Source organism: Homarus americanus, unplaced genomic scaffold (assembly GCF_018991925.1).
Source record: "Homarus americanus isolate GMGI-L3 unplaced genomic scaffold, GMGI_Hamer_2.0 scaffold34360, whole genome shotgun sequence".
Lineage (NCBI taxonomy): Eukaryota > Metazoa > Arthropoda > Malacostraca > Decapoda > Nephropidae > Homarus > Homarus americanus.
Genome location: NW_024739403.1, coordinates 12,509,090 through 12,534,247, shown reverse-complemented (window position 1 = coordinate 12,534,247; position 25,158 = coordinate 12,509,090). Strand labels below are relative to the sequence as shown.

Genomic DNA, 25,158 nt, shown 5'->3' with positions numbered 1-25,158 from the left:
ATTGTGAACACAATTAGTTTGAATTTTCTATGAACCAATCAGCTATTAGTATAGAAGAGGGGCGTGGCTTATGAGCCAGGTAAGCGTGTAAATACAATAATGGCATTCTAATAGAATACTGCTTAGGTCATTCAAAGGAAAATTTATGGTTATTGATGTTTAGATACACACTTAGTGTTGTATTCCAAGCATTTCATAAATAATGAATCTAAGACATCAAGAGACAGAAGGAAAGACAAAAAACGCAGACAATTTAACGGGTATTTCCCTCAAAAAAATATTCTGCATCTCAAGAAGTATACTGAATGCTGACTTACCTCCTTCAGTTCTAGTTTTGTGTTCAGGCCACTGGTTGCTGTTTCAATGATGCGGGGTATAGTAAACAAGCCAGATCCATAGCTGCAAGTATTGTACGCATTAAAATCAGTCTGGTTTATTAGCATTTCTACTACGGTACATGCAGAACAAGATGACCTATTTAATGTACAGCACATAATTATAAACCTTGCATGGATATACGTAATGTGTATGATGACCATGTAGATTATATTAGGCTTATTTATGCTTACAGTATTAGCAAAGAGGGCAGAATTTGACACTCTTCTTTACTCACTAGTCTATAATTTTCTGCCATTTATCCCTAAGGTAGTTCCAGGCCAGATAACGCCCGACATTATTTCTGGCCACAGATCTGAATGCCGTTCCTGCGTCCTGTTTCCGTATGCCGCTTCCAGCAGTGAAGGCCATGTCCATATACCTGTGGGAAAACTAGTTGAAATTCTGCAGCAGTATCATACAATATATTTTTTTAATTTGAAATAATTGAGTTATATTGAATACTTTCGTATATGAAACTATTACAATTGTGAAAATACAGTTGTTTGTAGAAAAAACATAATTGCACTAAGCTTTTATATGTCTACGATTATAACTGATATGATATTCTGAAGTATGTAATGATTCCATTATTGTTCATATGACGTAACTTTAATGGAACTAATTTGGGGTGAAACTTACCGAGATAATATCCAGATTTTCTTGCTACATCCAAGTGCAGCGAGCAAGGTTGCTTTTTCTGTGCCAACGTTGGACTTGAGGTATTGGTTCCATCCAAAGTTCCACTCTTCCACGCCACCAGTTGCAATAGCAGTACAATACACAGTGTTCTTCAGGTTGGGTGATATGTTGCTGAAGATGTGATTAAGGTCAATTAGTTACAGTAAGTTGCGTGAATATTGCCTTTATTATCACTGAATATTGATTATTATTTTTATATCTTATAAAGTCATATAAATTAGGAGGGGAAACTTAATTCAGGTAAAAAAATATGTAAGAGAGTTTACCTTTGATTAACTGGGTTCTGCATCCATTGTCGGAAAAGAGAGACCGCGTTATCAACACAGTCCTTATAGTTTAATTTACAGGCCCAAGAGACGGCTCTGACACGCTTGAACTGGTCCAGATGTGGGTCATTTACATTATCTTCAAAGCCCACAGACCGATACAGTGGAACCAGAAGTTCAATCATATAACTCTGCCCCCATGAGAAAGAATTGAAAAAAATATATTACATATGGGATAAATGGATGATGCACCCCAAACATCTTTGATATTTTTTTTTATTTTTTTTTGTAAAATATATCCATCTTAATTGAGTCATACAAGAATGTAGCTTAATATTCTTAGCCAATGTCTGCGAGTGGCACCTCAATACAGGTTTTGTGTGTAAAATATGACCGCTTACCTTCAGAGCTCCATAGGTTCCAGAAGAAGAAAACATATGTTTTACATATTCGAGGTTGGCTAAAGCCGATTTCCATGGGACATACGCCTCCTCTTTTCCTAAGTAGGCATACACGCTCAGTGCAATGTTATACGACAATTGACCTGGGGGAAAGCATCTAGCATAATGACAAATAATAAACTGAAGTTGTAAATATGAGTGATACAATATAACACCAAACTTTTACGTAAAACAAAATAAATAGATAAATATATAAGTAATTAATAATGCAGTAATGAAGAACAATCTTGACTTGTAAAAAAAAAAAAAAAAAAACACAAACACAGTGATAAAACAAAGTATATCACCACATTTTTTTTTTAATCGATCTTTTTTTTATGATTTGAATTCATTATAGACCCACCCATTATAGTCCCAGGTTGCTGATCTGACTTTCTGCCTCATTTACACGCAATTGCAGGGTCTCAATTGTTTCTCTTACTTTGACAACACATCATACATATATCGCTTCTTACAATTGATCTTTTGTAAATTTTGTATTTCTTTATTATTATTACTAGCGGAATCGCCGTCCTCCGGGCGGCTCTTTCACTAGACCACGGTAGGACGCCACCCTCCGGGAGGCTCCACATTGTCCCACTGTAGTGCATTAAGGTAGACCACATTTTTGGTTTTGCCATTAGCAGCAAGTATGTACAGATTTTTGCCAGTTCCCACTCTGGAGCATCCAACATAGAACTGTCCATGAGAGAAGCAAGGAAATCACCAGGTTTAGGCCAACCATCTTTAGGGACTGTCCCTGGCTTTTGTAGATGGTCATGGCAAAGCTCACTTTAACCGGGAACTGAAGTCGCTTGAACTCAAATTGCAGGTCAGTGGTGATGAGAGGTATCCTTGGTATAAAAACGTCCTCTCCTTTAGCTTTCCCTGTCAGTATTGTAGCTTCCAGTACATGTGGCATCATGTTCTTCACCACCAGTCTTGTGCCATTGCAGAGGATTGGTGGTTCAAGATTTCTTAAGGGCATTATAGGAGTTCCAATCTTGAGAGTGAGGTGGTGAGGAGGCATTCCAGCGGGCTCCAAAGAATTAAGGAATTCTGCAGGCTACTGGACTGCTTGGTCCTGGTCGATTACTGTATCAACAGATTTGAATGAGATCTCACTGCCTGGAAGCTGTCTGAGTAGAGTCATGTTGATTTCAGCCACTGTTTCATTCTTTGGTGCCAGAATTGCGCGTTCACGCAGCCACTTGTGATCCTTGTAGTGGTGGATAATGTTTGGGTAGACCATGTTAGTGAGCTCAGTTGAGGACTTTACAACATTTTCACATCCTTGAGGAATGATTATTTGTCCTTCTGAATCAACAGGGAAAGTTCCATTTCCAATCTGTAGTAGAAGGTTTGCAAACCGTCCAGCATCCTGATCTCCTTGTAGATGTACTCTCATGTTTGTGATTAGGGTGAGTGTCTCAACACTTCTCCAAATTTATGATGCCTTGAGGCACGCATTCAGTTCATCAGCTGGAGTGCTTCAAGGAATGACAGGTAGGGTCTGGCGAAAGTCTCCAGCAATGACCATTGTAATGCCACCCATGAGTTGGTCATTTTCTCGTATGTCTTGCAAGCTCCTGTCCAATGCTTCAAACGCTAACTTGTGAGACATAGTGTATTCATCCCAGACTATGAGGCTGCATTTTTCTAAGAGTTTTGCCTTTGCCGATCCTTTTTTCATGTTGCACACTGGATCTCATTGTGAGCGAGGTTGAGAGGCAGTTTAAAAGTTGAGTGTGCAGTACGTCCTCCTTCTAGTAGTGTTGCAGCAATGCCTGAGGATGCCACAGCAAAAGCAATTTTCCTCTGATGACGTACTTTGGCCAACAGAAGGTTGATCAGGAATGTTTTTCCTGTCCCGTCAGGTGCATCGAGAAAGATAATACCTCCCTGCTCCGCTTGTATCGCTTGCAAGATCTGTTCATAAGCATTTGCTTGATCAGGCGCCAGGTGAGCAACTTCCTGTTTGCAAATACTGTTCAGTCCCCAAAACTTCTTCTTCCATCAATAGTTCATTAACGGTGTATGTAAGTTCCACTACAACGGTACAGCAAAGTATATTTTTTTAGCATTAAATTGTTATTATTTTATTGTCTAATCATCACTACATATAACAACATCCATCATCACTACATATAACATCATCCATCATCACTACATATAACACCATCCATCATCACTACATATAACACCACCCATCATCACTACATATAACACTATCCATCATCACTACATATAACACCATCCATCATCACTACAGATCGGTAAAGTAGTTTCAGAGATTCTAGTGCGGACACAACACAAACAAACACACAGACATACTTCTTTGTTTTACTTATATATATATATATATATATATATATATATATATATATATATATATATATATATATATATATATATATATATATATATATATATATATAATTGAAAGAAAACACAAGTTCCCAAGCGCTTTCGTGTAATTCACATCTTCAGGGTGAGTACAGTCTCACCTACAGTGATTTGCATATATATATATATATATATATATATATATATATATATATATATATATATATATATATATATATATATATATATATATATATATTATATTATTATTACATTTTCGCCCCAGGCCCCGATGTGGGTTACTGACCAGTGCCGGGTTGGCTAATCCCTGTAAAAAAAAAAAAAAACTAAGTTGGTGAAAGGTTTCAAAAGCCTTGCGGTGCCTCCTGTATGTGACCCATGTCTCGCTGCCATATAGCAGGGTGGGGAGGACTACTGCTCGGTATACGTGTAACTTTGTAGATAATTTCAGATCCCTACAGCTGAAGACACGGTTTCGAAGTCTGCCAAAGGCTTGAGATGCACATCTGATCCGCTGCTGAATCTCTTCATCTATATCCACTGTGGTGGACAGGTGGGAGCCGAAATACCGAAAGTGGGTAAAATTTGAGAGGGTAGTACCATTAAGCTGGATGGATGGTGAAGGTGTGTCTGAACCAGGGGCAGGTTGAAGAGAATCTGAGTCTTACATACATTCATCTCAAGGCCGAAGTGTGCCTACACAACTGCATACTGTAGGTGTTCAGGATCTCCTGTAGTATGCGTTCAGTGTGAGCAACAAGGGTGTGGTCATCTGCATACTGAAGTTTATTAATGAAAGCTGCCAATACCTTTGTTCTTGCCTGGAGTTGTCTTATGTTGGAAAAACCCTTCATCCGGTACTGGATGTCCACCCCGCCGCCTAAATTGTCACTTGCACGAGTAAGGAAGGCAGCCAGGAAAATGGAAAAGAGAGTTGGTGCCAGTACACACCCTTGTTTAACTCCCGTTTGGATGGGGAAGAACTGAGACTGGGTACCATTGTGCAGGACACTGCCGTTCATGCCATCGTGGAGTTGCCTCACCATGGCGATTAATTTTTTGGGGCAGCCAAAATGGCTGAGTGTTCACCAAACGGCTTCCCTGTTTACCGAGTCGAAGGCCTTGGTTAGGTCAATGAAAGCCATGTACAAGTCAAGAGGCTGTTCACTGCACTTTTCTTGTATCTGGCGGGCAGCAAAGATCATGTCAGTGGTGCCACATGATGGTCTAAAGCCACATTGAGATTCTGGGAGGAAGTTTTTTGCCTAAGGAAGAAGTCTGTTTAGGAGGACTCGGGCAATAATCTTGCCAGCTACGGACAGCAGCGAGATCCCGCTGTGGTTTCCACAGTCTGACCGGTGTCCCTTATTCTTATAAATATTGATGATGGAGGCGTCTTTAAGAGCTTGGAGATTTCCTCCTTTTCCTATATATTCTCCAGGAGATAGTGGAGACGGCTGGTAAGCAGAGGTCCTCCTGCTTTATATGTCTTGGCTGGGATTCCATCAGGCCCTGAGGCTTTGTTATTTTTCATCTATTTGATGGCAGTAGCTACCTCAACCAGGGATGGAGGATGGCTGAAGTGGGTCAGCTCTGGATGCTGAGGGAACTGCTGGGTAGTCAGGATATCCACATCAGTGTTTCGGTTGAGCAATGAATGGTAGTGCTCTTTCCCGCGCTGAAGGAGGCATTCGTCATCTTTAATTAAGGAGTTACCGTCGGATGAGCTGAGGGGGCGGTGCCAAGAGTGATTGGCCCATAAAATGTTTTGGTGGAATTAAAAAGTGCGTGCATCTTGTACTGATCTGCAATTTTTTGTGTTTCACATGCTTTATTTTTAAACCAGTCGTTCTTTAGATTGCGAAGTTCCCACTGAGCCGCAGCTTTCTTCTTGAGGAAGTTATCAGCATTGGTTCAAGACCGAGGGTTCTTCTGCCAGTCAGTTAAAGCAGCACGTTTATCATCGACGAATACATTGATTGCTGGGTCATTTTCATCAAACCACATCCTAGTGTATTCTTTCGATCTGGCCGAGTGTCTCTCTGCAGGTTTTTGTCATGACAGTGTTGAGAATATCCCATTTGGCACTGGGATTTGGGTTGTTTGTTGTCGGGAAGTTTATCAGTCCACGTTCGAGCTGCTCTCTGAAAGCATGTGCTACCGCTGGATCCTCCAGACTCTTAGTGTTAAAACCTCTTCTGGAGGCTTGCTGCTTTCGCCGTTTTGGGGCGACGTGAAGTGAGAGCTAGGCTCTGACGAGCCGGATGATCAGTGTCGCAGTGGTTTGAGCCACACATGGCACGGGTGATGAGGCCATCTTGGCGATTTCTTTCTCTGACAATGATGTATCGATGAGATGTCAGTGTTTGGATCGTGTGTGTTGTCACGAACTCTTGAACTTGTCGGTCTGCCTAAAGAAGGTATTGTTGATAGTGATGTTGTGTGCAGCACACTTGCTGAGGAGTAGTCCGTTGGGATTACACTTGCCTAGTCCATATCTCCCTATGGTTCCCTGCCAAATGTCAGCATCTCTGCCAACTCTGGCATTGAAGTCACCAAGGAGCACAACCTTTTCTTCTCTGGGGATAGAGGTTAGCACTCTGTCGAGGTCGGCGTAAAAGGCCTCCTTGATGCCATCCTCTGCATCCAGTGTTGGGGAGTATGCACTGATGAAAAGGCATGATGCGAGTGATTCAGTGGGACTCGGAGCGTCATGAGGATGCGTTGGAGGATGGCAAAGCCAACTCCATAAATGCGGCTTCTCTCCGCAGCAGGCTTACCCTTCCAGAAGAAGGTATAACCAGACCCCTGTTCTGTAAGTTGACCTTCGTCTGGGAGCCCGGAGTTAATAATGGGTACTATGTCGATAGTATAGTTTTTTTTTGTTTGGATATGTGATTTTAATGGTGTTTTCGACCGCATAAGGATGACCTTACTGGGAGCGGTTGCCCAGTCAAGTTGTTTTTTTAGGCAGGGTATGATTAGGGCACCTTTTCTAGCCCCATCCCCATGTGGGATGAGTAGAGTGGCTCCTCGAAAGGGCTGTTCAGTCGCACAGACAGGACCGGATTGCACTGCTGCTTAGATCCCAGTGCATGAATGACCATCTTATCTGTGCCGCCCATGTTCAGAGTTGTGACTAGAGACTCCCGGCAGTCATCTCTGCCTGTTCCAGTTGCAGTGGACTGCCGAGAGACTAGTTTGTTGGGTTTCGCCTTAGTAGTCTGTCCATCATGCATTGCCGTTGTCCGCCGGTGTAATCGTTGGGTTCCCATGTTGGTCACCTCTTCCGCCTATACCGCCGTTGGGATCTTGTTGGAGCTTTGTAACCATGTCTGCCTGATGCGGGGGCTCCACAGCAGATTTTTCGTTCAGGGTTTACTCCCACAGCCTACAAGGTTAATCCGCAAGGCAGCGGGGCAATATTTGGTAAGCGCCAGAACGTGTCCACATGCCAGTGGGCCTATGCGCCTTCCCTCTGGGGCCCACTGCTACTTAGATTACACCTGCTGGTCTAGCCTGGGCCCACGAGGCACACAGTTACCATGTGTTGCCACGAGGAGGCACAGCAGGAGTCTTGATGGTGAAGAGGCTCTGTACTGGCAGGGGAAGACTTATGCAAGTTGCTTCCCTGTTCGCCACGATGGCTAGCCAGCGGCGGCAGCTGAAAGCGAGAGGGAACAAGCAGTGCTTAGACCTTAACACTAACATGATGCTGCCACACTAGACGCATTGCACTACCCTGTGCTCACTCACACACACACACACACACACACATTAATGCAAACAGGCTCAGATTTAGCAATCAGCAAAAGTTGACAATTGTGGTTCATAACAAAGGCTGAGACTGTGGTAAACACTTGTACGTTATCAATTACAGCAAAGTGTCCTCTTATTAATGGTTATTGAAACACCCATTCCTATGCACTGTTTCCATTTACTTGCAGGGTGTCCAGATTTTGCTCACTAAATAAAAAGCCTTGTAAAAATATTAGAAGAATAAGTTAGGTAATGTAAATGATAAAATTGGGGTCCGGACAAAACCTCCCTGGTCAAAACAACCCCCAGTTAAAGTGCAAAGTAGGAAAAACATAAACTTAGTTCAAGTGGAAAGTAGGACAGAAAAACCCTCAGTTAAAGTGCAAAATTGATGAGGTTAGGTTAGGTTAGGCTAGGTTAGGTTAGGTTAGGTTCATAAACTGTAAACTGTAAATAAAAAAAAGAATGTAAACGATTATAGAAATTCTTCTTATTATTTATTTAAGGAGGCTTTTTTCCTAGGGGCTTTTGTCCGGGGGCTTTCGTCCTAGGGGGATTTTGTCCGGGAGCTTTTGTCTTCAGGGCTTATGTCCGGGGGCTATTGTCCTAGGGGGCTTTTGTTCCACACTCTGTTCGAGTATGCATTACAGGGATGCTCATGCGTGTCAAACAGAAATGTTTTATAGAAACGGATGAGTTTTTTGAATATCTGGTTACTTTGCGATATTTGGTAACCACAGAGAGAGGCCTAATCACAAACGTATTCCAGAGATATGCTAACAGTTTATAAATTAATTCAATCAGTGTGTGTGTGTGTGTGTGTGTGTGTGTGTGTGTGTGTGTGTGTGTGAAAGCTGCGTTTATATAGTTGAGGCTTCCTTTACCTCAGTTCAAGTTTTAACTTCTTCCTTGTGATGAGAACGGTAGTAATTTGTATGGCTAAACCTAACTGGGGACTCATTGTGATATAGGAGTAATTAATCCTTATTATGCCATACCTATGACAGGTAAGATTTTCTCCATAGCGGCCACCTTTCCTAGACTCACCTTGAAGACTGTTGGGGTAAAGTTACCTTAGTTGGGTCTTGAGATAGAAAGAAAAAGTTAGACAAACACTGGTAAGAAACGTATAAATTAATCTGTACTTGAAACTTGATCGGTTTATCACTGAATGCTATTAACCTAATCGCTTAGGTCAGGACATGGAGATACGCCGGCAACTGGCAATACCATCAAATATTAAGTATAAAATATAACAGTGGCAGCCAAATATCTTGGTTCAGGAATCCTGAGCCATCGGTAGCGTCTAGCACAAGAAACTGGTGAGCCGGTTACAGTAACTGTTAAGCAAATACAAGTTGTTTACTGATCAGCTAAGTGGGAGATGGCAAGACATCTGACTGAATCGACACTACTGTGTTCTATAACTGCATAATGTATGAATCGTTCGCCTAAATGTCTTTATAATTCGGTCGTTCTACTTCTTTTGTTAATTCAATAATACTAAAACTAATCAAAATAATGAGATAATGAGACTACTAGCAAGACAAACCTACAAAATATAGATTGATAGGGAATGCCATGTAGGGTACGAGAAGTGCAGCAGTGGAATGTGAATGGTCCAATGAGTTTGCGACTGGAAGTTCAATGTATTAGGCGGAAGATAGCTAGATAAATTTAGACTGTCATAACAAATATTCCGAAGCAGAGGTTTTTCAGCCTGTTTCGATATCGTTTATTCAGAAGGTCAATATTACCAGATACACTTATTCTAATATGATGAATACATTCTTGTTTAATATATTTGGTTTTATGAACAAGCTGTGATATAGATGAACTTTGTATATAACGGTTTGTTGCATTGACTGAGCTAATTTTCATTGATAAGTATGTAGTTTCAGACAAAAATGCATTCATAACATCACTTAAATTTATAACAGTAACCCCATTGCCAAGAGGTGGCCAAAAAAATTGAGCTCCCCATTGTAGTCAAGAAGATTCAACAAATTTTACCTGCCCGTGCCAAGTCCATGGCATCGTCGATGATTTGTGCACGATTTATCACATGGATGGCCTTATGGTTGGTTTTCAGCTGTTGTATCAGCAAGTTCCAGTTGTCTTCATCGTAGTTAACTCTATAATAACCCGTCTCCTGAATATTGAAGATGACCCACTTGTCTTTCTTTGGCAATGATGAGATAATAGTTTTAGCATCAGTGTCCTTCATCCATACCATGGCTTGGGTACTATCAAAATCAGAGTTATCCTGAGTAGTGTATGTTAGCGGAACCCACCACTTGTACTTATGAGTATCGGTTGAGTTTTCATTCTTAACAAGTAAGAATCGTTCCTGGAAGAATAATTTTGTTAATAATTCGCTTCAATATGGCGATCTGTCTTGGTATTTGATTCGTCACATAACAAAAACAAAAATATAATTTTCTACCTGGCTGACAGATGCAGAGGTACCGGCTGCACTCCTCATGACATTGATGACAGGGTAGCCCATTTGGAGTGTCCAAGTGTCCATGACCTTCTTTACAGTTGTGTCTAGTGGCAGCGTGCCATCTTCATGAGCAGCGTCAGTAAGGAATCGCCAAAGGTCATCTTGCTCAGCATTTGCAAACTTCCTGATGGGGACTTTTGTATCACACACTGGGTATAATGCATCAATACTTAGTAATGTGAACTGAGAAATGAAAGGAATCAATGAGAGCCATCTTGTTAAAACGAGTTCTTTAAAGAGAAGTTTCTATATCTGAAACTGGGACTCGTGCAGAATTATGTAATTCCACTTGTTGGCCACACCCAGAATATACAGTATACATATATATATATATATATATATATATATATATATATATATATATATATATATATATATATATATATATATATATATATATATATATATATATATATATATATATATATATATATATATATATATATATATATATTTCATTAGCCCATAAAGCACTAAGACTTCTACATATAATCAACAACCTCACCCCGCCAGGACTCGAACTCACGATCTTATGTGTGTGACTGGGGAACTTTACCTCTAGACCACTTGGACACTAAAAGCAGACTTAGACTTTCTTATATTTTACACAAAGCCTGTTCATCAAGCTTATGGCGCTTTGAACCTCCAATAGGGAACTACCCGTGCATTGTAAGTAATCAGAGTAACGTTTTTACCAAATCCGGCTTCAAAACACGAGGTTCCATATATATTTCATTAGCCCATAAGGCACTCGGACTTCTACATATAATGAACAACCTCACCCTGCCAGAACTCGAACCCATGATCTTATGTGTGTGACCGGGAAACGTTACCTCTGACCACTAGGACACTAAAAGCAGTCCTAGAATTTGTTATATTTCACACAAAGCCTGTTCATCGAGCTTATGGCGTCGTGAACCTCAAATAGGGGACTACCCGTGCCTCGTAAGTGATCAGAGTAACGTTTTTACCAAATCCGGCTTCGAAACACGAGGTTCCATATATATTTCATTAGCCCATAAAGTGCTCAGACTTCTACATATAATCAACAACCTCACCCCGCCAGGACTCGAACCCACGATCTTATGTGGGTTCACTTAAGAGGCACGGATAGTCCCCTATTGGAGGTTCACGGCGCCATAAGCTCGATGATCAGGCTTTGTGTGAAATATAGCAAAGTCTAGGACTGCTTTTAGTATCCTAGTGGTCTAGAGGTAACCTTCCCCAGTCACACACATAAGATCGTGGGTTTGAGTCCTGGCGGAGTAAGGTTGTTGATTATATGTAGAAGTCTGAGCGCTTTGTGGGCTAATGAAATATACATGGAACATCGCGTTTCGAAGCCGAATTTGGTAAAAACATTACTATGATCACTTACGAGGCACGGGTAGTTCCCTATTGGAGGTTCACGGCGCCATAAGCTCGAGGAACAGGCTTTACATGAAATATAACAAAGTCTAGGACTGCTTTCAGTGTCCTAGTGGTCTAGAGGTAACGTTCCCGGTCACACATCATAAGATCGTGGGTTCATGTCCTGGCGGGGTGAGGTTGTTGTTGATTATATATATATATACATACATATATATATATATATATATATATATATATATATATATATATATATATATATATATATATATATATATATATATATATATATATATATATATATATATATACAAGTAAAGAAGAAAACACGAAGTTCTCAAGCGCTTTCGGTAATTCACATCTTCAGGGGTGGGTACAGACTAAGGAGGAGTACAAAACAAGGTGTATATATACAGAGGAGGGTGAGATCAGGTCCACAATGGTCAGGTATTAGGTAATGACCCTACTAATCTTTAAATAGTACCGCAACGGTCTGTAGTCAGGTCAGAAGGTAAGGTGACCCAACCTTCTCACCTGGTTGCAAATCTTCTTAATTACAAAATTGTCCAGTTTGTACATGCCATTACTCAAATTCATGTTGAATGCTTCGGTATGCTTAATGAAACTAGATTCTATGATGTTCCTACTGTCAATTGAATTACAAGGTAATATTGAGGAGGCATTATTCCAGTCAATGCAATGCTTGTTATCCCTCAAATGAATAAACAGAGCATTGGATTCCTGGCCTGTCCTAACACTATATTTATGTTGTTTAAGTCTAGTTACAAGATTACCTGTCTGGCCTAAGTAAAACATATTACATTCCTTGCAAGGAACTTTATAAATGCAACCAATTGTGTTGTTGGGGGAGTTCTTGATTAACATTTGTTTAACAGTGCATGAGTTTTTAAATGCCGTGAACGGACCTCTCTTCTGACCCCTCACTGCTAAAGCCTGCCAGCCTGTCTTTAACCGTTGACGATCCCGAACGTAAACGACCACCTCACCACCATTACATACACACACCGGGAAGCTCGTTCCAGACAACGCCCTTTCTGTGCCTCCCCACTGATCAGGGGTGACTCCTGATCAGAGGCGGCCCTGATTGGGAGATCTGTAACGGCTTTCTGCAGCGGACTTGGGCCTCGATCCCACTGGTGTCACTTGCACCATTGGCTGCTTTTCTTTGATATTCCTCCTTTTTCGCTCTGGCCTGGGGACCTGCACCCTAGAGGTGTATTCGTCCTTGGGTCCCCACTGTAACTGTTCACCTCCACTGTAGGAGATTGTGAACACGAAAGGGAATAGGAGCAGAACCCACCCCTCCGCCGAGCCTTCCTGGGAAACCGTGATCGTGTGGGTCCACCTAGGAAGGGGGTCGCAATCCTTAATCCTCCGCCCCTCCCCTGAATAGGTACACTTTAAGTTCACGCCTATAAGTGAGCAATCACCAACAATAGGGATATAGGTTCCCCTAACGGGGCTCCTGGGTGAGTGACAAAGGAACCACTCCACGACCACTCGACCAGCAAGTGGCGGTGGGGAGTGCTGTAATTCCTGTGTTTAGGTTGCTCGCCCGGAATAGGTAGGGTGCCTGTAACTTCCGTTAAACCCCAATAAGACTGATGCCACGGAGAACGACCAAAGCAAATGACTAGGACAACTGGAAACAGGATACGGGTACGCTCCCTCTTGGGGGGCGTATCCGAAAAACGCAAGGAGGAACTGGGCATACTACTATGTGCCCAGCTAAACATCAAATTCGCCGCCTTGATCGAAACAAAGGACTCCTTCATAGTCCTGTGCCTGGAAGAAAAGGATGTAGATAATATGCTCTCTGCTGACTCAACAAAGAAATTAAAAGAACGAGGATTTGAAACAGTAATACCACCACAACTACGTGCAAAAAAATCCGTAGTAATTCAAAGGGTAGACAAAAATATACTTAAAGAAACACCAAGCTACATTGCTAACAATATAGAAGAGAAGAACCCATGGGCCAGAGTTGAGGAGGCGGTGCTAATGCCTGGTGCTCCCACCATGATGAAGGTCAGGTTTGGAGAGATCTCCATGGCACAAAAAGCCCTAGAGAGTGGCCTCTGTATCTCTCACTACCATCTGTCAAAACAACAAATTGAGCAGGAGGAATTTTACGCAATAACACCGTGTTGGAACTGCTATAAATACAATCATCTAGCCATAAACTGTCCCCTAAAAGATAAGAAGTTCTGCTCCGAATGTGCAGCAGAGGGCCACACATTCAGAGAATGCAGCAATAAAGATAACCCCAAATGCCTGAACTGCAATGGGGACCACCGAACACTAGCAGCACGCTGTCCCATAAGGAAAGAAATAATCAGGAATCTGAGAGAAAAAGAAAAGACAAATAAGAAGATTGAAACAGACCCTAACAAGACATATGCAGCAATTGCAAAGCTGCAAGATACCACCTCCAAAGTCCTGAAGAAAGCCAAAGAAAATCCCCTCATGCAACCTACATACCTCAATCTGAGCGAAGGATTACCTTTCACAATTCTAACCAGTATTATTCATGCACACATCAACAACATTGCAAAACCAGGAACCTTTGGAAAAACGATCAGGGAAATGCTTGCTGCAAACAATCTGCCGGAGGTGAATTTTCCAGACGACGCCCCCTCAACAGAAATATTTAAAATTGTCACCGAGAGTAGCATGGGAATAACCAAACCACAGGAGCACATAACCAAACTAGGCACAGAAGAAAACGTCACCCAAGCAGTCACACCACACCGCAAATCATCAGATTCCACAACTCAGCAAACAGAGAAACCACAACCTGCAAAAGCTGACCCAACCAAAGTGAAATCAAGAAAAGAATCCCACTCTGGCCATCGTGCCCCCCCATCTTCACCAAGCGATGTGCAGCCAGCAGACCTAGGCAATGAGATCGGTATCCGCTTCTACTCAGTCAACACACCACCTACAATAACAAATGACAGACTTCTGCAGGAAATCAAGGAAGGCACAGTCAAATTCACCTACTAAGATGATAGGGTAGAAGAATCCTACATAGACCAGTTGATAAATGCAGGACTTATAAACACCAAATACAATAAAATTGAAAGAGTAGATGTAACTAAGTTTAAGAAAATTAGAACGGGATTGAAGGAGGAAAGGAGTAGACACTCGCCAGGAGATACACGAGCCAGCAAACACCCTACACCAAGTTCTCGGGATCCACGACTACTCAAAACAAATTATTAAAGATAATTCAGCACAACGTCCTTGCCTGGAATCTGATGAGGAAATCAGAACTTACCAACATATACAGCACAATAGACCCAGACATCATCCTTATCAACGCACATGGTCGGAAAAACAGTGACAAAATCAAGATCTTTAACTACCATGTACATTAGGATGTGTCATAGGAGGGAAGATCAGCTAAAACTAATGGCCCATCACTTTTTTGGCAGATTTTAGTGTATATAAACAGAAAATAATTTCAGTTTCAATATTTTGCAACCTTTTGCTAGGTAAATTTTAGCGTAAAATTTATCGAAAATCTAACGTACAGCTGCATTAGTGCATTACAATTAAATAGTGAACATTGCTTTCTGACTTCATTCTTTAACAACCCAACTAACAAATTTTTTTCTGTTTCAGATTCTGATGCATTTATAAGTTGATAAAATTTGCGATGGCTGCTTGTGTCAGGACGAGGAACCAAAAATCCAGCCATCTCAGTCACTATCTTGGGTCTGGGAGAGAGCTCCTGAAGTCGGAGTTGCCTACATTGAGAGATGCTTTGAGATACGGTGTTTTAATCAGGCAAATCAGTGAAAAGAACCAAAGAACTTACACAAACAAAGACATTGCCAGTGATATGACCAAAGCTGTCTTGGCACAGTACACTCTGGTTAACGCTCAGTTCAAGCCTCCAGTCATAACAAGTCAGAAGATTAGTGAGAGACTGCTAGCCAGTTGGGAAAAGGCAAGAGATATCTCTCTTGGGAGAGGAAAACTTGCAGTTAAGGACAGCTTTGCCAAGCAACTGGACCAGTTATTTGACATAATTACTTGCAAGTGCCCAATTGTTCTCTGTCCTGAGTTTGGATGCGATCGTGACTGTAAATCCGAGGCCCACATCTCCTGTGTATTTGCAAGCGTGAACTGAAGATTCCTGTGATCGAACTGGCATTTGTCAAAGCACAGAGAGAGAAGACTGGCAGTATAGGGCTCTCATGATTTCTAGCCAAGATATTCCGGAGTCCAAGAGACAGGAGGCTGCCACAGAGAGACAGAAGAGAAGAAGAGTTACCGAGGAAAAGAGACTTGAGAAGGCCCAGGGTGAGGTAAAAAAGGCCGATGATTGGAGTCAAGTTGATTCAGAGTTTAATGACTTCCCCATGGCTGATCCGAGTGCTGACCAGGAGAATGGTGACTTTGTCCCTAACCCAAAATAATGATCCCAAACCTTCCAGGCATAAGATTCGAAATAGGAAAAGATATCCTGAGTATAGCTCTGGCCAGCATGCGACACCATTACCGGTCTCAGAGAAACTGCAGAGATAGCAACATGCCTGGATTGGATTTGGTGGCTTGATAACACTTGATGATGTTCACCTTGGTGATAGATCAACAAAGTAAGGAGAGCCCAGGAGAAACTTGGTTTCAGTAACCTAGAAGAGGAGTTTGATAAGGGGATAAGAGAAAATGGAATCAATTGTTTGTTCTTTGATGGGAGAAGGGATGACACTCAAAGTGTTCATGGTGCTGGAGATCTCTGACAGTTGTTCCCTGCCATGGTGAAGGAGGAACACTACCCCGCTGCAGTGAACCAGGAGGGAAGTATTTGTGGTATTTCACTCCAGAGAAAGATGACATCAGGAAACCAGCTGAGATAGCAGCAGATAACATTGTGAACTGGCTCAGAGAGAGGAACGTAGACCAGACCCTGCAGGCCATTGAAGGGGACAGCACCAACACGAACACAGGGTGGCAAGGGGGGGTCATACAGTGGATAGAGCGGAAGATTGGGAGGAAGCTGGTCTGGATTGTTTGTGACCTCTACACCAACGAGTTGCCACTCAGACATCTGATCCAGGAGCTGGATGGCAAGACTCTTTCAAACAACAGATGGTCTGGTCGTCTTGGCAAGATGCTGGACTCTGCCACTGAGTTAGAAATAAATCCGAGCTTTGAAAACGGCAGTTGGCCCTCCACTGCTGAGCTTGTACATATACTGTCATTGACGACCTGAGTACTGACCAGTACTATGGTTACATGATTTGCAGTGCCATCAAAACTGGGGTCATGCCTGATAGACTTGCTTACCTGCAGATAGGTCCAGTCTCACATTCTAGGTGGCTCACAACGGCTCTCAGGTTCTGTAGAATTTGTGTTGCTCATCATAAACTGAAAGGGAACCAGCTTCACAACCTGAGACTTATTGTCCAATTCATCGTGAGTGTCTACTTGCCAAATTGGTTCAGCACCAAGGTCAAGTCATCGTTCTCCGAAGGTCCGAGGCATGTTCTCTTCCAGCCTGAGCTCCTGAGGAGTCAGCCAAGGAAGGTTGTTCAGATTGTGGAGCAGATTGTGAGGAGATCTTCCTGGTATGCTCATCCCGAGGCAGTTCTGCAGACAATGCTCTGCAATAAGGATGAGGAGGAGAGAAGAGTGGCAGTCAAAAAGATATTGGATATGAGACTTATGAGAGGATCTGGGCATGACGAATCAGTTGGTGACGATTCCTTCAGGGTCAGGAAGACTCCTGAAGTCAATCTAGGTGCCAAGACCCTCACTGATCTCATAGATCTGGATAACATCCAGGCTGACAGTGAGCCCCCTCTTACCTGCAGCCTCACCAATGTTCAAGTCAGAGCTTTCCTGGACAACCCCATGCATGTCCCTGCCTGGCCCTCGCACACCCAGAGTATAGAGCGTTGTGTACAGCAAGTGAGCGAGGCCAGCAGTCACGTGTACAGCCAGGAGAGGAAGGAAGGCTACATCCGAGCTCAGGTGGTCAGCAGGGAGGTGATGAGTAGAAACAGAAGCAAGAAAGACATGTTCTCTATGGTGTGCAGCAACACCGGTCGTAGTAGTAAAACCGGTTTTGTATTTGATGATTTTGTTTTCTAAAGGAATATTAAATTTAATAAATGTGTCAAGATCATTCGTTTCAATTATTCTGGATCATTTTCATCCTAATAAATTAACCTGATACATTTACTTTACTTTAAATAAGCTATTTAGTGGTGTTGGTAAAAGGGTGGGAATACTGAATTTTCATAAGATTTCAAGTTAAAATTTACCTAGCAAAAAATGAAAACTTTTCAAATCTGAAGATATCACATGATTCTGCACAGAGAACTACATCATTAATACCATGGGCCGATTTTTCAAACTCAAAAAAAAAAATTCGCCTCCGTATGACACACCCTAATGTACATCAAATGAACATACACGACGAACCACATGACGGAATAGCAATAGCTATAAAACGCAACATACAATACAAAATCATTGACAACTTTCAAAGTAATTTTCTTGCAGCCGAAATAAATACAACAAGAGGCCCAATAACTATTGGAACTTCATATTTAACATTCAGAAGGCCAATATTCCCTACAGGGGACATCTTAAGACTAATGAGGCAAAACAATCCAGCATACTTCATAGGAGACCTCAATGCTAAACACACAACCTTAGGGAACAATATTAGAAACCCGGGAGGAAAAATCCTCCATGCTCTCATCGAACACCGGACAATAACACACCTCGGGCCCGACTTCGCAACTTACGTATCAGCCGGTAACTCTGGGAAACCGGACATTGTTTTAACCAATAGGCATCACCATCTAAACGTACATCTAAAAGCTGGACACACAACAACCAGTGATCATCTACCCATAATAGCAACTCTATCCACATCCCCGATACAAATTCCACCAATCCCTAGATTTTCACTCAATAGAGCAAATTGGGAAAAATTTAAATCGGATCTTAGCAACAACGAACCAACACTCCTACACAACAAAGACACAACAGAGATTGACAAAACACTGGATACATGGTACAATGAAGTAATAACAGCAATGAAAAACAACATCCCAAAAACAACATACCGTACATTACCACATGCACAATTAACATATGAAGAGAAAATGATCCAAACTAGATTCACCAATCTACATGAATACACAAAAACACACGGGTGGAGCAATGACAACAAACTATTATATAGGAATCTAAAAGAAGAACTGAAAGACATAAGCAAGAACAAACACAATGAAACATGGAACAAGCTGATCCATGATACACAAGCAGATTACAGAAATCCAAAAGCATTCTGGAAAAAAATAAAAAACCTAATGGGAACTAATTCGGAAGAAACTAGCTACATAAAGGACAAAAACGGCAGAAAGGCAACAGAACCACACGATAAAGAACCAATATTTAGAGAATACTGGAAAGACATATTCAGAATCAACGACGAAGACAATAGAAGCTTCTGCCAAGAAACAGAACAGGCAACTAGAACATATTTGAGCCAGAACACAGAGAAATGTAAACCTACTATGAAAATCAACCTCAATTCATTAAACATCAATAACCCAATAATTGCTCCATTAACTCAAAATGATATTGAAAAAACAATAGCAAGCTTCAAGAACAAAGCACCTGGCATAAGCCAAATTAATAAAATCGTACTACAAAACATTCCTCAGTCTATGATCGAACAGCTTAAAAATATATACAATGCCTCACTTGCAACTGGCTTCTTACCTACCAAATTTAAAATAGCCAAAATCAGACTCATCCCGAAAGCAGGAAAGAACCATACCCAAGCAGAGAACTACAGACCTATCTCACTACTGGAAACACCCGGCAAAATATTGGAAAAAATAGTCAACCACAGACTCAGAAATTTTCTAGACCAAGAAAACAAATATAACCCGAGACAGCAAGGCTTTCGAAAAAATCGAGGAACCAACACAGCAATAGCACTAATATACGAATCAATTGCAAATGCTGCAAGCAACAGAGACCAATGCAATATAATTCTAAGAGATGTGTCAAAAGCATTTGATAAAGTCTGGCATGAAGGACTGAAGTTGAAAATAATCAAATTGGACATGCCTACCAATATCACAACACTACTATGCAATTTCTTAGACAACAGAAAGGCCAAATTAATCATCGACAACCATCTAGGACAAACTTTTAACCTTCATAGTGGAGTTCCCCAAGGCAGTAATATATCGCCGACATTATACACTGTATACACAGCAGACATGCCGCAACCACGGCAATCAGAATATATAGCATACGCAGATGATGTCACACAGATAATCAGGTACCCAGGAAATTCCAAACAAATGATGGCCATTAGAACAAGCAGAGAAATAGAGATAATAAATAACTATGAACGAAAATGGAAGATAAAAACCAATGTCCAAAAACTCAAAATAATTCACATCGCAAAAACAAACCCCTACCCTATTATTGTCAACAACCAACAAATACCATATGCTGCCAACGGAAAAATATTAGGACTCAAGATAACCAGAAACGGAATAATCCCCCACATCAACGAAAGAATAGCTATGGCAAAATCACAACTTACAAAGCTCAGAAGATTCCGCCAATTAAACACCAACACGCAATTGCACCTATACAAAGCACTGATCAGACCACACTTAGAATACCCTCCGATACCTCTGAACACAATCGCAAAAACAAATCAACTTAAATTTCAAGCAGTGCAAAATATAGCCCTCAGAAGAGCGGCAAAACACCAACCACCATACACACAAACAGCACAAGACATACACACAGAACACGGCATAGACCCACTCAACACCAGAATACACACCCAAGCAAATGCAATATGGGAAAAAATCCAGCAAGAACAGGATCCCATACTAAACCAACTAATTGAGGAAAACAACAACACATCGCACAGATGGTGGCCTAGAAGCAGGAAAAATGATAACGAAGAACCAGAGCTTCTATATACACAATAAAAAAGAACCAAAAGATGGAAACAACTCTCCAGTCACACAAGGACCTGGAGGGACCCCACAAACAGACAAAGACCTAAAAAGTTCACAAACACCCACAATAAAAAACTAGAAACGAAAAAGATGGGGATCATCCCTCCAGTGCCACAAGGACCTATCATAATATGCCCCAAGGAAACATCAAATAGAACAACTTAGCTCAGCTTGGCTGAGACCGGCCTTCCCTAACCGCATGAGTCCTCTAATGCAGCACTGTTGACGGAAGACAAAAACCCCGTCTCTGCAAGGTGGATAGCCCACCTGCTGTTAACCTCCTCCTCTATTTCCCACTTCTGAACTTTACCTTGTACTGTACCCTTCTTGCACCTTCAGAGCTAATGTTCTCTTCTCTCCGTATCACCGACCGACCGAAGTCCATTCTACCTAGAGCTCTGCAACACACAACACCTCTTAAGAAACTCCTGCACAGCAGCTCCTCTACCACGCAGCAACTTCCCAGCACCAGACTGTTTTGTATATAATATATTAATATAAAAAAACCGCCATAGCTGCGTTTCCCTGCTCACCTCCATCCTATGTGCGATTCAACATCACGAAACCCCACAGTGTCGTAGTAAAAAGGAGGAGCCGAGCAGGATAATTACTTTTCTGTAAAAAAAAGCTAGTTATCCCTGCTCCAGAGTCCACCAATTTTTATTATAGTACTGTACTGCATTTTCAACAATTTCTCAACCGTACCCCCGCCCCAAATGAGTACACCACATTTTTATGTGGAAAATTTATGGCACAGAAATGTACAATATATATATATATATATATATATATATATATATATATATATATATATATATATATATATATATATATATATATATATATATATATATATATATATATATATATATATATATATATATAATGATAAACACAGAAGCCACTGAAATATGTCTATACTTTTTTTTTGTGCTGTTTTAGCCATTGTACAACTGAAATTATTTGCGTTTGGATAAATTAAAAAATGCACTCTCATAACAGGTAATGCGTATGTTTACTATACATATTATATTACCAGAAACTGGATGCTTTCAGCTGCAAGGAAAAGCAAAATAAAGATGTATCCTTGACGACAAAACCCACAGGGGTAATAATATAAATAAGAACATAAGAATGGAGGAAAATGCAGCGGGCCTATTGACCCATACTGGGCAGTCCCATTTACACACAACCCCTATTGCTCATATAAGCATCCAACCTATGTTTGAAGCTATTCAGCGTATTCGAGTTAATGATGATATTTGGTAATTTGTTCCATTCATCCACTGTTTCCAAACCAGTGTTTACCTATTTCGCGCCTAAATCTAAATTTGGTTAATTTAAAACAATTGTTACGAGTTCGCTCCTGGTTGGATAGTTTGAGTACCTTTGTAATGTCCCCTTTGTTTAGCCCTGACTTCCATTTATACACCTCTATCAGGTCGCCCCTCGCTCTTCGTCTCTCGCGGAAGTGCAAATTAAGATGCTTTAACCTGTCTCTATACTCAAGGTTCCTAATGCCCGGGATTATTCTTGTCATTCTCCTCTGAATTCTTTCTAAGGATTCTATATCCATTCTGTAATACGGTGACCAGAACTGAACTGCGTAATCCAGGTGTGGTCTCACAAGCCCAAGATACAGTTTTAGGATGACCTCGCTAGTCTTGTAACTAACACTCCTTTGTATGAACCCAAGTACTTTATTAGCCTTGTTACGAGCAAAAACACATTGTTTACTTGGCTTAAGGTTCCTACTTATCATTACTCCTAAATCTCTCTCGCTTTCGGATTTCTCTATGGCATCGTTGTTCATCTGGTATCTGGTTTCCCTGTTTACATCTCCTATAATGAGTACTTTACATTTGTCCACGTTGAATTTCATCTGCCATTTTTCAGACCATTCGAAAAATTTGTTTAGATCTTCCTGTAGTTTTGCGGAGTCCTCGCCAGATTTAATAACACGTCCTATTTTAGTGTCATCAGCAAATTTACTTATGTTGCTGTCTATGCCGATATCTACGTCGTTTATGTATATAATAAATAATAATGGTCCAAATACTGAGCCTTGGGGAACTCCACTAGTGACGTTGCTCCAATGGGACTTAGTGCCGTTAATGCTCACTCGCTGTTTCCTGTCCTGTAACCACGCCTTAATTCATCTAAGGATATTACCGTTGATGCCATGTGCTTCTACCTTTCTAATTAGTCTTTCGTGGGGGACTCTGTCGAAGGCTTTGCTAAAGTCGAGATATACCACATTATAATGTGCTCCTCGTCCACCGATTCGAAAACTGATGAAAAGAATGTTAATAGATTAGTTTAGACACGAACGTCCGCTTGTGAAGCCATGCTGGGAATCATTGATCAATCGGTGCTTCTCCAGGTGATTTCGAATAGAGTTTGAAATGACTGCTTCTAGTAATTTGCCTACTATTGATGTTAGACTGATTGGGCGGTAGTTAGAGGATAGTGATCTATCCCCCTTCTTGATAATCGGTATTACATTCGCTATCCTCCAGGATTCTGGTACTACACCTGTTTTTAAGGACATGTTAAACAACATTGCTAAGGGCATACTAAGCTCTTCCTTACATTCCTTTAATACTCTGGCAAATATCTCATCTCATACTAGATTTAGTTCTGTCAAACAGAGAAAACCTCATTAGTAATGTCGAGGTAGAGAACGAACTTGCCAACAACGATCACAAAGAAATAAGATTTCAATTAATATTTAATGGCAGTCCCAAGGAAAATTCCACTAAGTCCCAGATTTCAGAAGGGCAAACTTTGATATAGGTTGAAAAGGCAGCTGAGAGAAGGGGTATCACGTTTGGGGGTGGATTACATGACCTCACGTGAGGTGACCCCACACATTGTACCCACAGAGGGCGACATCACTTTGCCTGGAGACCTGTCAACGATATCCTCACAAAATATGACAGTTGAGGTCTGAGGTTGACGAGTTCCACAACAATTTGAATAATGTGTTACTTAGTGCACAAAGGCAGAACATACCATACAGAAAACTCAGATCAGACAACAATGACCCTAAATTGATAAATTATTATTTAAAGAATATTATTGGACAACGGAAGGCTATAGGTAGAAGAATAAATCGTGGTGAAGTTTACCTCCGAAATTATTATAAGGTATTGGCCAGTAGGGTTAAGACCGAGAATAGAAAAGCAAAGGGGAATAATGAAGTGAAGGTTGCAAGGGAGGCGAAGTTAAACCCCAAGGGATAAGAATCAAATGTATCAAATTAAAACACGAGAAGAGATTGGACCAATACAGCCAGATACCGGCGAGCTAACTGATAACGACGGAGAAATGAGCATAAATCTGAATAAATATATTTCAACAGTTTTCACCACCCAAAATTTAAACATGATACCAGAGGCACCGACTATATACATAGATTAAGCGACATAGTAGTGACTAGTAACGATGTTAGTAAGCAAATAGACAAGCTAAAGCCTAATAAGTCGCCAGGATGCCGATGAGATATTTGCCAGAGTATTAAAGGAATGTAAGGAAGAGCTTAGTATGACCTTAGCAAATTTGCTTAACATGTCCTTAAAAACTGGTGTAGTATCAGAATCTTGGAGGATAGCAAATGTAATACCGATTTTCAAGAAGGAAAATAGATCACTATTGTAGGCAAATTACTGGAAGCAATAACTTCAAACTCTATTCGAAATCACCTGGAGAAGCACGAGTTGATAAATATATGTATGTTGTGTTGTCAATAGTAAGAGAAACAATTGAGACCCTGCAATTGTGTGTAAATGAGGCAGAAAGTCAGATCAGCAACCTGGGACTTGGTCACAATTTTCGTGATGCCATATGGCAGCAGTGTTTACCATTAGACAACACATTATGATTCCAAGTAGCGAGGAATGACAAAGTCAACTTGATGTTGCTCTGTTGAGTTTAAGTATGAGGCACAAATCAGGGACGTTAGCTTGAGGAGTCATACTTAAAGGCTGGGGAGGGACAAAACTGTCATCCAATATTCTCTCCATACTTTGGTACATCCAAATTATTTTCATGGAAATTTTGTATCATTTCTGGTAAGGCTGGTGAGGCTGTTAATGCTATCAATAACTTGCTCTTTACACTGACTGATAGCAGTGAGCCATCTTAAGGAAAGAGATACCTTGGAAAACGTGAAATTTCACTGTCACGTATCTGTATGATGCAGATTAACTTCTGAACAAGAGCGTGCAATCAAAACCAGTCTATCAAGAGGCTCTTACTCTTTAAACTTGACTACCTTTGATGCAATTTTCACCTTGACAAATTTAGAAACTGTACATATATCCAGCTTA

General features: G+C 41.0%; 1 protein-coding gene across 1 annotated transcript in view; it reads right to left on the bottom strand.

Moving 5' to 3' along the window:
- LOC121874655 (aminopeptidase N-like) overlaps window positions 1-25,158 on the bottom strand; it is a 121,925-nt gene that overhangs the window by 23,364 nt on the left and 73,403 nt on the right. Inside the window, exons 9-15 of the mRNA XM_042378885.1 lie at window positions 10,356-10,539; window positions 9,923-10,259; window positions 1,745-1,887; window positions 1,344-1,534; window positions 1,018-1,188; window positions 614-757; window positions 318-399 (exon numbers count right to left, since the gene is read on the bottom strand). Coding sequence (XP_042234819.1) covers window positions 318-399; window positions 614-757; window positions 1,018-1,188; window positions 1,344-1,534; window positions 1,745-1,887; window positions 9,923-10,259; window positions 10,356-10,539 — 1,252 coding nt within the window. The remainder of the gene's footprint in view (window positions 1-317; window positions 400-613; window positions 758-1,017; window positions 1,189-1,343; window positions 1,535-1,744; window positions 1,888-9,922; window positions 10,260-10,355; window positions 10,540-25,158) is intronic.